Genomic DNA, 16,177 nt, shown 5'->3' on the forward strand with positions numbered 1-16,177 from the left:
GCCTACCGAGCCAAAGGAGTGCATGATGACCACTTCATCATTCAGTACCTCCCCATCTACATTTGGGAACATGTTCAAGCTTGGCTCGAATTCCTCCTATACAATAGCATCCGTGACTGGGCGGACCTCAAGAGGATATTCATTGGGAATTTCCAGGGGACGTATGTCCACCTTGGGAACTCCTAGGACCTCAAGACCTGCCACCAGGAGCCCAATGAGTCCCTGTAGGATTACATCTGTAGGTTCTCAAAATGGTGCAACTCCCTTCCTGATATCGTCGACGTAGACTTCATCAGTGCGTTCCTCTCTGGGACAACCTGTGAGTCTTTGTTCCACAAGCTTGGCTGCCTGAAAGCCCTAGACCACCCACAACATGCTCGATGTCGCCATGAACCATGCCTCTGGTGAGGAGGCGGTCGGAGCGGTCTTCAACGGAGGCCAGGACAAGGCCAAGGCCAAGCGCGAGGATCAAGACGAGGGCCCCTCCACACAGAGGGGCAAAAAGAACAAGAAGGATCGGTGCCGACTGGCCAACTCTGCGTTGGTCGCCGCAATCGCTCGCATAGGCAAGCAGCCCCAGCAGGGCTAGCCCGGCCACTTTCGCAAGCTCATGGATAGTCCATGCACCAACCACGCCTACCCTGTCAAGGACCTCTACAAGGACTGTGAGCTCCTCAAGCGCTTCCTACGACAGGCCGGTGGGCCGACAGACTGAAAAGGCAAGGAGGCAGCAGCCAAGCAAGGAGGCACGATGGGCAAAGATGGGAACGACTTTCCTAACCCCGAGGAATGCATCATGATCTTCGGGGGATCCGACACCATCTACTCCAAGCGCTAGCACAAAGTGCATTACAGAGAGGCATGCGTCACCGAGATGGCCGTCCCCACCTTCCTTCGCTGGTCAGAATCTCCGATCACCTTTGATCAGAGGGACCATCCTTCCCACATCGCTAGACCGGGTCGCTACCCGCTCATCGTCGACCCCATCGTCCACAAGAAGTGCCTCACCAAGGTGCAGATGGATGAAGGTAGTGGCCTTAACATCCTCTACATCGACACCCTCGATGCCATGCACATCCCCTGGTCGGAGCTCTGCCAAGTGAGCTCTCCCTTCCACGGCATGATCCCAGAGATGCAGGCGTACCCGCTCGGGCAGATCGACCTGCCCATCATGTTTGGTGATCGAGCTAACTTCCGCTCGGAGGTACTCACCTTCAAGATGGTGGACTTCCTAGGGTCTTACCACGCCATCTTGGGGCGGCCATGCTACGCCAAATTTATGGCGATCCCCAACTACACCTACCTAAAGCTAAAGATGTTGGGACTGAATGGCATCATCACTGTGGGTAGCACCTTTTCGCCCGCCTACACATGCGACCGCGAGTATTTCGAGCTCACCACTGCCATCATCAACTCTTCCGAGCTCCCGCGGCTCAAGGAGTTATCGACCCCAGCAGTCCCGAACTGCAACAAGCCAACCTCCTCGACTGCCTTCCGCCCATTCGAGGAGACCAAAGCGGTGGGGATTGACACCACCGACCCAACCAAGATGGTGCAGATCAGGACCCAGCTCCTGGCCAAATAGGAATGTGAGCTCATCGACTTTCTATGCGTCAACTGCGACATCTTCGCATGGAAGCCTTCTAACATGCTAGGCATACCACGGGAGATCGTCGAGCACGCACTATGCCTCATCCCAGGCTCGAAGCCCACCAAGCAACGCCTGCATCGCTTTGATGATGAGAGGCACAGGGCCATAGGCGAGGAGATCGCCAAAGTCCTGGCAGCCGGCTTCATCAAAGAGGTATACCACTCTGACTGGCTCGCCAATCCTATTCTTGTTAAAAAGAAGACCGAGAAATGGAGAATGTGTGTTCATTATACTAGCCTCAACAAGGCGTGTCTGAAGGACCATTTTCCTTTACCACGCATAGACCAGATAGTCGACTCCACCTTAGGATGCGAAATCCTCTCCTTTCTGGATGCCTACTCAGGCTATCATAAGATCACGGTGAAAGAGTCTGACCAGCTCATGACTTCATTCATCACCTTGTATGGTTCGTACTGTGGCAGAACCGTCCGAAATAGCATACTTACGGAGGCGCTCGTCTTCCACCAGACACTAAGCACCCCGAAAGCGAGCTATGACGAGCGGTGTCCGTCGGGCACACCCCAAGAGAGAACCCGAAAGATCCACATTTTTCCCAAGGATCCAATAATGAAAACGAGTTACAATACAAGTCCATTTCATACATCAGAGTTTCTTAAAAATGTACATTATTACAATACCAAATACCAAAGTGCGGAATAATAAATAGCGGAATTTAAAATAACATCTAGCGATAAGGGGCGAGGATTCCGTCTGAGCCCACCAGAAGAATCCTCCAAACAAGGTACTTCAAGCATCACCTGCAATAGGGGTAAATAAACCCTGAGTACACAATGTACTTGCAAGACTTATCCGACTAGTGGGGATAATTTCCCGACTCCAAGGAATATGATAGGCTTTATGGTTTGCTGGTTTTCTTTAGCAAAATAGCACTAACAGTGAGTCCTTACTCATGTCTTATTATAAGCCGTATTAAGTTATCATCTAGCCAGTCTATATAAGCACCTGTTCTACTTTCAAGCAAGAGTTGAGCAATCAGTTCCATTCTTCTCATTTTTCCTCTTTCAGTTCTTACTACGATGCTAGAGTTAAGACAAGCCGTACCGACTCGGCGGCGATTCGTGAACCAATGTGCCCAGCTGGGTACCCCGAAACACATGCCCCGCTTGTACCCCAGGCACAAGCAGGACCAACCCATCACTCTCCTGTCCCGGGTGTCTAGGTCCCCGTCCAAACTTGGACTCCAAGCCTCCACTCCTGAGTCCCGAACTCAGTGCGGTGCAAGGACCTCCACCACCCCGCCTCCCATTAGTCGGTCCAGAAAGAGCCGGATCCGCGACAAGAGAGCAACAAGCCTTCCCTACGCCCATACCCAAGTATGCGCTCGGGACAATAGATCTGTGACTTGCCTAGCGTCCATTGCAACGACCGGTCCTTAATCGACACAGACAGGGAAAAAGTGTAACCACGTCATGCCCTGTTGGCCGCAGGACACAGCCCCTTACACCCACCAATACCCAAACCATATCCCTGCCCGGTCACCATTTTCCTTTCCACCATTTAATCATGAGTGATTATTTTATCACCTATTTGCGAGTAACAGCAGGTTACTCACGCTACCGATATCCTGAGCATAGCAGCTACTCGACCTGTACTAGTAGGACTCATAGGTAGATATATTTATGCATGTAGTATCCATAAAATGCATATAACATAAATGCACATTATAGATATATATTCAGTGATCATTTAAAATAGGGGTTATGCACCGGGGCTTGCCTTGGGTAGGCACGGGGTCAGCAGGGTCAGCACCAACCGGCTCCTAGGCTTCCTCTTGTGCGAAGATCTCCTCCTCGTACTCCTCGATCACCTCATCGTACTCTGGCTTGCCGATGGGCACGAAGTCTACCAGCTCGTGATCTACATGCATGAAATGATGATGCAATGCTTAGGAATATAACAACAGCAGCTCTTAAAATAAAAGTACATTGATTTAGCTACTAAGCTATGGCTATCGACCACGGTGCTAAGTTATCTATTGCTATCATCAACAAGTATGAAGTATGGCATTCATCATTATTATAACAACTACCGGTATTTTTACTCCAAATACTGATTTACGCTATATACGATAAAGCAAAGGTAATAGCTACTCTATCTAGCAACTCATTCTAAGGCTACAAAATTTACATCAAGTACATGATATCCTAGTGAACCTACTGTAAAATTTTTAAAGCTAAAACTATTACCGATTTGCCACAATAATTCCTACAATTATTAATCTATATAATGCTAAGCTTCCTAATTACAATTTATGAACCTATCATCATAACAGCTAACTGCAATCTAACTGTACTAATAAGTAGATGGTATTTTTGTGAACCTAACAAACTTAGTTTCACTATTTTAGGACATCTACACAATTTACTACGATTTATCGAAGTTCAACTCATAACTAAAATAATTAAGCATTTCTATTTTACTGGACATTGAAGAATGCAATCACAGTGCGGCCCAGTGTGGCGTATTTCAACATATTACGGCTTTATTTTCCTATATGAAAGCGGCCACAAAACATGTGTGACGTAGGGGTGACGTCAACAAGCTAACAACAACAGTACGCACCTCTAGCTGCTCTGCTTTCTTGCTCGGACGCGGTGCGGTGGAGTTCGTCGATGCTGCTACTAGCTCGATGTCGAATAGCGCGATGGGAGTATGGCTAACTGGAAAAATGGTGGAGTGCTGCTAGGCTACTTTGTAGAGGCGACCGCGTTCGGAACTTAAAGCGGCCGGCGATGGTGAAATTTGAATGGACGCTCCGACATCGTACTACTGCATAGTGACAAGTTAGGCACCGACCTGTACTCTCATTCGTCCTTTACACATGCATGAAAATAAAGATGGGCCAGCTCAAAGGTTGGCCGGCCACCGTCCAAATAAAGTGACGACAACTTTGCGTGGTTTTGCGTGCAACATGAAAACGAGAGCAAATCCACATGCATGCGTTCATTAGCCTTTTCATTTAATAAAAATTCGTTTAGAATACTAAATAATATAAAGCGACATGAAACTTAATATTTATTTCTTGTTTCGGATAAACGTTTCAAATGTCGTATATTGATTTATACTCCAAATTACACACATGTACAAACAAGTATGATGCTCATGAAATTTTATTAGCAAAAAGCTGTACAATGTAACACCGAGGGTGTTACACGTACTGTTATGTAACCATGCCTTTTGGTTTGAAGAACATTGGCGCCACCTACCAAAGGTGCATGCAGCAATGTTTCGCCGCTCAAATCGACCCGCTCGATCAGCCTGACCAAGTCGAGCGGCCGAAACCAACCATCGCCGTCTATGTTGATGACATAGTGGTCAAAACAGCTCAAGCTTGTGACCTGATCGCAAACTTGGCCGCAACATTCACGAACCTTCGAAGGTTCAACATCAAGTTGAATCCCGAAAAATGTGTATTTGGGGTTCCGAAGGGGAAGCTGCTTGGATACATCATGTCCGAACGCGGCATCGAGGCCAACCCTGAAAAAATCACGGCCATCTCCAATATGTGCCCTATATGCAACGTTAAGGGCATACAGAGGCCCACCAGCTATTTGGCCGCCCTGGGCATATTCATCTCCTGGCTCGGCGAACAGGGGATGCCTCTCTATAAGCTTCTCAAAAAGACGGACACCTTTGTCTGGACGGAGGAAGCACAACAGGCTTTGGAGAGCCTCAAAGCATCTCTAATGTTAGCCCCAATCCTCGTTGCTCCTGAACGGGGAGAACCCCTCCTCCTCTACGTCATGGCAAGTAACCATGCGGTAAGCGTCGCCCTAGTCATCGAAAGGGAGGAGTTGGGACACCACCCTAAGGTCCAACGACCCATATACTTCATTGGGGAGGTACTCACCGACCCCAAGGTCTGGTATCCCTAGGTGCAAAAACTCCTATACGCCTTACTGATGGTGACCCGGAAGCTCCTGCACTATTTCACCGACCATGAAGTCTCGATCGTCACTTCATACCCACTCGGAGACATCATCTGCAACCGCGACACCACGGGGTGAATCTCCAAGTGGGCACTCGAACTAATGGGCCACGACATCAGGTACATTCCCCATACCGCTATTAAATCTTAGGCTCTCGTAGATTTTGTCGCCGAATGGATAGAGGTCCAGCTCCTGACTCTAGATATCACCCACAAATACTAGACGATGTACTTTGATGGGTCCGTAATGGGGCCCGACTCAGGGGCTGGAGTGGTTCTATTCTCCTCAGACAGGAGTAGGCTTCGCTACGTAATCCACCTCCACTTTTTGGCCTCAAACAATGCCGTGGAATACGAGGCCCTCATCAATGGACTACGCATCGCCATCGAGCTCGACGTTACGTGACTCTACGTCCGTGGTGACTCGGAGCTGGTCGTCGACCAGGTCATGAAGGAGTCCTCTTGCAAAAGCCCACTCATGACAATATACTATCAAGAGGTATGCAAGCTTGAGGACAAATTTTAGGGGATCGAGCTACACCATGTCCCCCGAAAGGACAACGATGCCGCCGATTTTCTTACAAAATTGGCTGCCAGGCGGGTTTCGTCTCTGGATGGGGTCTTCATCAATGACCTTCATGAGCCATCTACCCATATCTTGGAAGGTTCAATCTAGGCACACCCAATGTCGACCCCTCGCTCGATGGCTCCGACCCCAATGCCTCTGTGATGACGTCGCCCACCGACGTCGTCGTGCTGACACTCGATCAAGCCGACTGGCGAGCGTCGCTACTCGCCTACCTCCTCAAGAAGGTTCTCCCACCCAAAAAGACTAAAGCGCGATGGATCGCTCGACGCGCCAAGACATTCATCGTGATTGGAAACGAACTCTACAAACAGAGTCCATCGGGGGTACTCATGAGGTGCGTCCCTTCTGACTAAGGCAAGCAGCTCCTCCTCGAGGTCCATGCCAGAATCTACGGACATCACGCGGCCCTGAGGTCGCTGGTCGGAAAAGCCTTTTGCCAAGGTTTTTACTGACCCACCGTGCTATGAGATACAGAGGAGGTCGTCCACAGGTGTGAAGGATGCTAGTTCTACGCTCAGCAAACACATTTGCCAACACAGGAGCTCCAAACCATCCCCATCACCTGGCCATTCGTGGTCTAGGGCCTCGACATGGTAGCACCCCTCAAAAAGGGTCCAGCCGGCTTCACTCACCTACTCATAGATGTCAAATTCACCAAGTGGATAGAGGCAAAGCCCATCACCAACATCTGCTCGGAAGAGGCAGTTAAGTTCTTCCGTGACATCATCTATCGGTTTGGTGTTCCTAACTGTATCATCATTGACCATGGAACTAACTTCACTGGGAAGAAATTCCTAGACTTCAGTGATGGATATGGCATCAGGATCGACTGGGTCTCGGTCGGACATCTGCGTACTAATGGTCAGGTCAAACGAGCCAATGGCATGGTCCTCCAAGGGCTCAAGCCACGAATCTTCAACCGACTCAACAAGTATGTCGGGCAATGGGTTGCAGAGGTCCCAGCGATCCTCTGGAGCCTGAGAGCGACCCCAAACCGATCCATAGGGTTCACACCCTTCTTCCTGGCCTACGGAGCTAAAGTAGTACTGCCCTCCGACCTCGACCACGGTGCCCCAAGAGTGAAGGCCTTCGACCGTGATCGAGCCGCGAAGGCTCAGCAAGACGCAGTCGACCTGCTCGAGGAGGCCCGTGAGATGACCGTCATCTGCTTTGCTCGATACCAGGTACCAGTAGACTGTCTGTAGGTACCATGAGAGGAAAATCAGACGAAGGATCCTCGAGGTCGGAGACCTAGTGCTTCGAAAGACTCAATCAACCAAGGAAAAACACAAACTCTCTCCGCCTTGGGAAGGACACTATACGGTGACCGAAGTGATCTTACCAGGCGCCTACCGACTAAAGGACGACAACGACGATGTTCTCACCAACACTTGGAACATTGAACAGTTACGTCGTTTCTTTCCTTAAAAATTTGATCTTACCATTTTCTTTCATTCAACGTTTGCTCCTACAAAGCACCCGGCCCGGACACTTTCGGCCCGGGTCGCTCGGGGGCTCTATGGGGGTGCGATACCACCTATCTTTTTACTATCTTATGGTAAATACTTTTCCACCCGAACGAAAGGGTAGTCCGTTCCTTTAATTGCCTTACGTAACTTTGCTTTAAACATTCCGACCGATCACACCCCGCCATGACCTACGGTTACGAGCAGCTGAGCCTCACGGGCCACACCTGGGTTCTTAAGGTTGCAGCCTACTGTTCAAACGAGCAGGTGCAAAAAAAAAGAATAAAAAACAAAGTTATGCTAGGGTAAAACTAAAGAACGGAGGGGACAAGCTTCCCCGAACAAAGTGATTCATCACAAAACGAAATGGATGTATTCATGAATACGAACTGTTCACACGAGGGCTCCCCCACGAACTTAACTTTTACATCTGCTAAAGTACTTTTACTCTAATTCCTACTGTGGCTGCTCGGCGGCATCGGCTGACAGCGCGATCGGCGAAGGTAGGGGCTAGTCGCTCTCCGGCTGGACGACACTTGGGTTGGTCGGAGGCAGGGCGACGTTCGCTTCCGACCTAGGCTCCACTCATCCGTAGGCTGGGCGACGTCCTCCTGGTGCACGCCTTCGGCCGCGTTCGCACGGCGGGCATCCATCACCCACTGCGCGGAGACTTGCTCGGCCACCAACTGTGCGTGTGGCAGTAAGCTTTCCTCGAGCGCATGGATGGCCTCCGGGCTCCAGCCGTCGGCATACTCGCTACAGATGGCGGTGAAGTCCAGATCCGGGTGGTGCGTCGCCATCGAAGTCAGCGCCCCAACGTCCCATAGAACATCCTGTCGGTGATAAGGGCCCGAACCTCATCCGGGACCTCCGCCAGTCGAATGGCGGGAGTACTGGTGCTCGACACCGACCCGAACACCTCCGTGACGATGACCTGGGCGAAGTTGCGGATCTAGTCAAGCTCCCCCTCGAGAGCATGTCGCTCTTCAAGGGACTTGGCCAGCGCCTCTGCATTCCGACCGACCATCGCCTTGGCCGTCTCCAGGTCCTGCTCCAGCAACCCAACCTTTCCGCCCAGTTTTGGAAGAAGGATGACGAGCTCAGAAGCAAGTTAAAGGAAAAGCCAAGACATCAACCAAAAGCAGAAAAGGTATGTACCGAGCTGGGTGTTCTCGAAGATGGAGAGCCCTTCCTCCTGTAGAGTCACCTACGATTTGTTTGTATAACGTACATCCGGCCCAATATGTGTGGAAGGCTTCGATTGAAAGCCCAATTGCATCGTCCTAGTTTCAACCCACGAAACTGTCTCCATTTGAAGCAGGCCAGCGAATCCAATCTCAGCATTGTTTGTGTAAGATATTTTTTTTAAAATTTTAATTGCACTATTTTTTCATATAAAAATATTTGGATACATCTTTAAAATTAATTTGAAAATCTAAAAAAATTAATAGCTAAGATTTATTTGAGATATTGTAAGTAAGGGGTGTACCTTCTATGTATAATAATCACCAGCCACATATCTAGCAAAGGAGAACTCAGGAGTACTACTAACAACCACCATCTCTCTAGCAGTCTAGCTTGCAATGGCAGGGAATTCAAGAAGCACCGTATGCAGGATGGCTGCTGCTGTTTTCATTGCTCTTGTGACCGTGTCCTCTGTTATCTCGTCCACATATGCACTGGGTAAGAGAATATGCATAATCTTCACATTACTCTCAATAAGGGTTTTACTATTTGTGCGTGTGTACTGTCGAACTGAGCTGTCATTAATTGCACGTGCAGCGTTCGAAGAGAAGACATGCGACGACATGTTTCCCTGCAACATCATCGTCTGTAGCTACAAATGCAGAGACAAGGGCAACATCCTGCATAGTGGGAAATACTCAACAAAATGCGAAGGGCGAAACAACAAATGCTGCTGCGTCATCCACAGACCGACAAAATAGTTTGGACTTTGGATCGTTGACTGATGTGTATGTTTCGACCCATTTGGCCGATGGTTCAATAAATTCGGTGCATGAGTACGCGCGTGCAACCTTCAAGCGGCTCTATTCCTGGACGATTCTATAAATTGTTATTTATTCCTGTCATGTCATCTTCATCCGATTTATAAATCATATTTGTGATCCTAAACGAATTCGAAAAAGTTTTGATCTGTCAGAGGTCATTTGCAAAATTTAAATTTTAGTACTCAATTTTTACTATTTTGCGTCTATTCGTGCGGCGGCTCTATATTTTGCCCCCTCTACAAATTAGATTTGTAGGGGCGGCTGGATATAGAGCTGCCCCTACAATTACGGCCATTTGTAGGGATAACTGATAACACTAGTAGCCCCCTATAAATAGATTTTTTTGCGAATTACACAAGTATAGACACAGACACTCTAGATGCACGCACACTCACCTCTATGAACGCACGTACGTAAATCCTATACCTATGAGCACCTATGAAAGACTGTGCCGGCACATATCGGGATTGACATAGTCACCATAGGCATCTTGATCTCGACGGGAACGTCGCCTACTACTAAAAGAACAATGCCGTTAAATTTTAGAATAAATCCAGGAAAATGCAAGCACCCATGCGAAGTCGAGGACTTGAACCTGAGTGGATGTACAGGTTCTATCACAAGAAAACTAACTAACTGAGTTAGGCTCAGTTCGTCCCTACAAATGGATTTGTAGGGGGGCCGGACAGCACAATATAGAGTGGTCCCTAAAAAAATAAGATGTTGCTCCAAATTCTTTTTTAGCAGTGGTTGTTGGTCGACTTCCACCGCTGCAACACAACCGTGTGCAGCTACAAATGTAAAGACACGGCCGCCACCTTAAAAAGCAGGAAATACAAAGCACGATGCACAGTAAGAAACATTCTTAGGCACAAGTGCTGCTGCAGGGTCCACAAACCCTCAAGCGACCAATGAAATAGTTTCAATGACTTATGGCAGTTGTTTCGACATATCAATAATATGATGGCTAATAAATAAATTTCGTTCACGAGTGTGCAACCTTCAAGATCTGGTGAATAGGCAATAATCGAAGAAGACAACCCATAACATGCACGCGCGCTGGCTAGCATATGACAGCTTCAGGACTTTGCAATCCACCGTACAGATGAAAACTTAAAGATTCATAATGTGGATAGATAGATAGATAGATGGATGGATGGATGGATGGACAGAGAAACAGCGATAGATAGATAGATAGATAGATAGATAGATAGATAGATAGATAGATAGACAGACAGACAGACAGACAGATAGACAGATAGACAGACAGATAGATAGATACACAGTAATACATGAACTGCTCTGCTTCTATATAAGCACCACCGGCGGCTCCTCTTTTCTAAAAAAAGCTTTTGCATCGGGCAGCACTCTCAGATCGAGTCGTACTAGCAATGGCCCTCATCATCAACACAAGCAGCAGCAGCCTGCACTCCATGGCTGCTGCTGTGTTCGTTGTTGGTCTGTTGGTCGTGTCGTCGTCTCTTTTCGCGTCCGCCGCCTGGTTTCCAGGTACATATATACGAACAATCAGAATGCCTCTAGATAGCGATCTACTGCTGCGCTGCAACCATGCATCTTCAGATTTATAATTAATGATGAATTATTAGCAACAGAGGCTATATGTATGTATATAACACTTCCGATCACTGAGGCGTGTTGAACCTGATTTGTGCGTACGTTTGTGTTCGTAGTACTAACAAACTCAGACGTACGTGTGATGACTGATTGCATTGCATCTGTGTGCAGACTACAAGAAGGAGTGCAACAACGTAGAATATGACTGCCGCGACCAAAGAAAATCACATTTGTGCCATGATTCATGCCGTGCCAAGGCCCGCTCCGAGGGCTGTAACAACTTTAAATCAACATGCGGTGATCAAGACAAGCCGCACGAGTGCTGCTGCTACATGAAGATATAAACGTGATGGGCAAACAAATATATGTAACAAGTAGTAGCATGCATGTGTGTATTGGATCAGCCTACATATGCCTATCCATTAATCCATCCAATGATATAATATATATAAACGTGCATGCATGTCTTTGTTACATATCTTGTTCTCCTTTTTCAAAACGAGTGCATATCTTGTTCTTGAGACATTGTTTTAGATATATATAAAGGAAAAGTCGTACGACCTACGATGCATGCATCACGCCAGAGTCGTCGATCTGCATGACTCCATCTAATAAAGAAGAGATTATTCATGAGACAAGAACACACTACCACAGATCAGAAACTTTTCCTGCCGGTTTCCTCCGAACCCTCAGGGATCACAAAAAATTCCTGTCGGTAACAAAAAAAAAAACGTCAGAAGTGGGTTAGAACATTCCTGTCGGTTCTCCGGTACCCACAGGAAATCCACAGAGCCGTCAGGAGTGCCCCCAATGACTCCTGACGGTCCAGCCCAACCGATGGGTTTTCGCCCCGCGCGCGCCTTCCCACCGAAAAAAATTAGCAGCGCGACTTATATCCCGCACTACATTAACATGGGTCCCACTGTGCAGGAAATAAAACTCCCGAAACCCTACCCACACCCGCCCCCCGCCCCCCCCCCCCCCATTCAGATTTCGTCTGCGCCGCTGCCCACATCTGCGCCGCCGCCTGCAGCGACCTCCCCAGGCCGCGCCCGCAGAGGCCTCCCCACGCCGTGCTGAAGCCGAGGCCTTTCCCACGCCGCGCCGCCGGCCCTAGGGGTCTTCCCGAAGCCGCTGTCGCCCCCACGGGCCTCCCGACGGTCGTGCCACTAGGGGCCACTCTGGCACCCGCGCAGCCACCACCGCCAGGGGCCTCTACGGCATCTGCATCGCCGGCGCACCTTTGGTTCGCTCCCAAGTCCCAACCCGCATGAGGTGCCCCTCTCTCTCTTCCCCCTTCAGATCTCTGTCTCTTTCGTTGCCGGCAGATCTATGTTCACAGTTTCATAAAATATCTCTCCCAACCTCCCTCTCAGATCTGTTCTCTCGTTGCTCTGCAGGAGTGTCGATGTTTACAACTGCAGAAAACTGATGAGATGCTAGAACTAATAGGTCAGTTTGTTTGCCCCCCAATTTTGGCTGTGTATGAAATTTCATTGGTTGTCTTTAGCAGCAGGCTTCAAAGGCTATTACAAATTTAGGCCCCCTTTGGATTTGGACTGAAGGATATGAAAAATGTAGGGATAGGAAAAACATAGGAATTAATGTGCCATGTTTCTCCAATCCTATAGGATTAACAAACACAGGAAAATAAACATAGGAATTGGTGGTCCTTAAATTCACTTCATTTCAGACAATTATAAATTATAAATGGTGCTGCTCTCTGGTCCTTAAATTCACTGCATTTCAGTTAGTAAGTGACAACAGCAAAGTTATTGGGACTTGTTGATTACGTGGTGCATCAAACATTCAAACCCATTTTGTCGTTTCATTTCAATCACAGCATGTGCCTTTGCCAGTCCTGAGAACAAGCTAATCATATAGTTGTGCGCAAGATAAATTGTACAAGTAGCCATTCTGAAAGAAGCAAATATTTATGCACAATAATGCTATGCAGGGAACTAATATTCTTATCATGTCACGGTTTTCTTGTTTCTAATACATTGTTGCTTTGCTTGTAATTCACACAGGAATGTCCTGATAAACATGAGCGGGAGAACTGGCAGTTTCGAGTTGCAGGTATCTCAGTCATGATGCTCTATACTGTGATGTGAAATTTAGCACTATTATGCCTTCTTTATGCTGAATTTAGGCACCATGGTGTAGCAGCACTTCTTTTCTTTTTTAGTTCAGTTGTAACAATGTGCTGCAGCATTGGCGACAGTAAAATGTATATGAGCCATCTAGAGTATGCAAGAATATCTTACTTCTTATTCTATACTGCAGAAAAAAAGGAACCACTAAGAGAAATTTGAAGTTAGTATTTGGGACTATAAACGAATTCAAATGAAAAGGTTGTCAACTACAAAGTTTTGTAGCTTTTTGAGATCTACAACTTTCATTTTGGTAGTTTCTCCATCCGAGGTCGTTTTACAAAATTTGAATTTCAAATCTGAGAAATTCAATCGTAGTTTTCCATGATAAGATGATTTGAAATGAAAAAGTTGTCAACTATAAAGTTTCATAAATTTTCGAGATCTACAACTTTTGTTTTTTCTGTGTGTCCACCTGAGGTCCTTTAAAAAGTTTAAATTTCAAATTTTTGGAAATTCAAACATAGTTTTTCTTTGACAAGATGATTTCAAATTAAAAAGTTGTTAACTACAATGTTTCGTAACTTTTTGGGATCTACAACTTTTATTTTGGTAGTTTCTCCATCTGATATCATTTACAAAATTTGAATTTTAAATTTTAGAAATTCAAACGTAGTTTTTGTTTACAAGATGATTTCAAATAAAAAAGTTATCAACTACAAAGTTTCATAACCTTCCATCTGATTTTCAATTAATAGATTAAAATCTTGATTGTTTGTCTCTCATATTTTATTAACATATTAACCTTCCATCATATTTTCAATTAATAGATTAACCACCATGGACCTGTTGGGTATTACATACTCACTTCGCCTCATAGTAAACACACATCTCATTTTATAAGAAGCGAAATCTTTTAAAGTCTGGCCAAATATATATAAAAATATATTAGTGACCATGATGAATAATAAGTGTTATTAGATTCAGCATAGAATTTACTTCTACAACAAAATTATTTATAGATACAGATGCAACTATTATTTTGTATATGTTTAGTCAAACTTAAAAAAAAAGAATCGTCTGTCATAACAGTGATGGTCGTGCTATGCGTATAAGCTGCCTCTTGATGGTGAGTTAACCCTGTTATGATCTAGATGAGACTAGAAACCAATTTATGGAGGGGGAAAATGTATTTTACCTCTTGCCATGTCGAAAGACCTTCTGTGAATTTTACTGTTTTGAGCATGTTGTTCATATCGTCGTCAAGTGTAGTAATAACTTGTAGATTCATAGTCATTATTTATACCCAGTCCCCACCAACGTAACCATGGACTAATCCACCAAAACTGCCCCATCTTCACTGCAGTTCACGGGCGTCATAGTGCCTGCAGCAGGGGGCAATAATGCAGGCACGCTCGGAGGTCGGAGCCAACCAAGAAGGCCCGAGCCAACCAAGAAGGCCCGCTGCCAGCAATGGTGTCCGAGCTGGAGACCTTTTGGTTGGGCTTTTGGAAGCCCAACCAAAGGGGCTGCTTTTTCAGGCGGTTTTTTCAGAAGCAGCTGCTTTTTCGTAGTACAGTTTTGAAAGCTGGTTTGATCCTGCTTTTGGCTTTCTGGTTTTTGAAATTGGTGGAATAAAAAGCTCTTCCATAGTTATTTCAAGAGAGATAAGGATAGAAGGTATATTTTATACTTGTTTAACCAAATAGCTTTTAGGGGGTGTTTGGTTTTCTGGACTAAATTTTAGTCCATGTCACATCGAACGTTCGGATGCTATTTAGGAGAACTAAATATGAGTTAATTATAAAACTAATTACACAGATGGAGACTAATTTACGAGATAAATTTATTAAGCCTAATTAATCTGTCATTAGCATATATTTACTGTAGCACAACATTGTCAAATCATGGACTAATTAGGCTTAAAAAATTCGTCTCGCAAATTAGCCATAATCTGTGTAATTATTTATTTTTTTGTCTATATTTAATATTTTATGTATGCGTCCAAACATTCGATAGGACAGAGACTAAAATTTTCCTGTAGGAACCAAACACCCCCTTAGCTTTTCTATAGCTCACAGCCCACATCAGCTTTCCCACAGTTCACAGCCTATAGCAATTTTTTTCCACAGCCACAACCCAACCAAACACACGCTGAGTCGTCGTCGAACACACGCTGAGTCGTCGTCGGCCACAGCCCCCCACTCACTCACCGGAGGAGCAGAGAGTACACGGTACATGTGGAATCACTGGGGTGGCACATGTGCCGCCTCAGTGAGATGGGGAGAAGGGATTTGATGAGCTTTGCCGTTTTCTTTTTGAAAGATCAGAAGGGGCGTGCAGCCCCTACTGGTTAAAATATATTAAAAAATAAATAAATAATTATGAGAAACATTCTAAAAAATAGTTAAAGAAACAAAAAAAAACAAAGAAAAAGTAAATTTGCAAAAGATTTTGTATCTATATCTTGAGAGAAGAAGCTGTAGCAGATTTTGCTCCGTGCAACAACATGAGAAGTTTGCCAACGAAGATAAATTTGCAGTTTTTTTGTGCCCATTCAAATCGCCTTAAAAATAATATCTTTTCTATCCCTCTGAAACTACCAATGGAAAAAATATGCAATTTTATGGAGTAAAACATGCAATTGGGAAGTACTGGGATCGGAGTGAAAACTTAGGACAAGTTTAGGGAGTTAACCGTACAATTCGAAAGTATCAAGTTCTCGATGAGAATTCGGGATAATCCGAGAGAGCCAAACGTCCAATTTACTTGTTCAAGGACCACTAGCGAATTGTAAATGATTCTTGATACCAGGAGCCGGGGCCAAATATCTTCAGGCTAGCCC

At 46.0% G+C, this 16,177-nt stretch overlaps 1 protein-coding gene and 2 long non-coding RNA genes across 4 annotated transcripts; all 3 read left to right on the top strand.

The window, feature by feature from the left end:
* The first annotated feature begins 1,069 nt into the window (after nt 1–1,069).
* LOC136466139 (uncharacterized) lies at nt 1,070–1,585 on the top strand. The gene has a single exon (XM_066464596.1). It carries the CDS (start codon nt 1,070–1,072, stop codon nt 1,583–1,585), a length of 516 nt encoding a protein of 171 aa, XP_066320693.1.
* A 7,282-nt stretch (nt 1,586–8,867) lies between these two features.
* On the top strand, nt 8,868–9,547 carry LOC136464502 (uncharacterized). Of its 2 annotated transcripts, none has more exons than XR_010761197.1 (3): nt 8,868–8,976; nt 9,228–9,338; nt 9,438–9,547. It is a non-coding gene; the product is annotated as an uncharacterized lncRNA (long non-coding RNA). The 2 variants fall into 2 exon arrangements; XR_010761196.1 differs by having other exon boundaries at nt 8,872–9,006.
* A 2,678-nt stretch (nt 9,548–12,225) lies between these two features.
* LOC136464503 (uncharacterized) lies at nt 12,226–15,278 on the top strand. Its single transcript, XR_010761198.1, has 4 exons — nt 12,226–12,514; nt 12,640–12,691; nt 13,270–13,318; nt 14,699–15,278. It is a non-coding gene; the product is annotated as an uncharacterized lncRNA (long non-coding RNA).
* The last annotated feature ends 899 nt before the right edge of the window (nt 15,279–16,177 follow it).

This window comes from Miscanthus floridulus, chromosome 7, assembly GCF_019320115.1.
Source record: "Miscanthus floridulus cultivar M001 chromosome 7, ASM1932011v1, whole genome shotgun sequence".
Taxonomy (NCBI): domain Eukaryota; kingdom Viridiplantae; phylum Streptophyta; class Magnoliopsida; order Poales; family Poaceae; genus Miscanthus; species Miscanthus floridulus.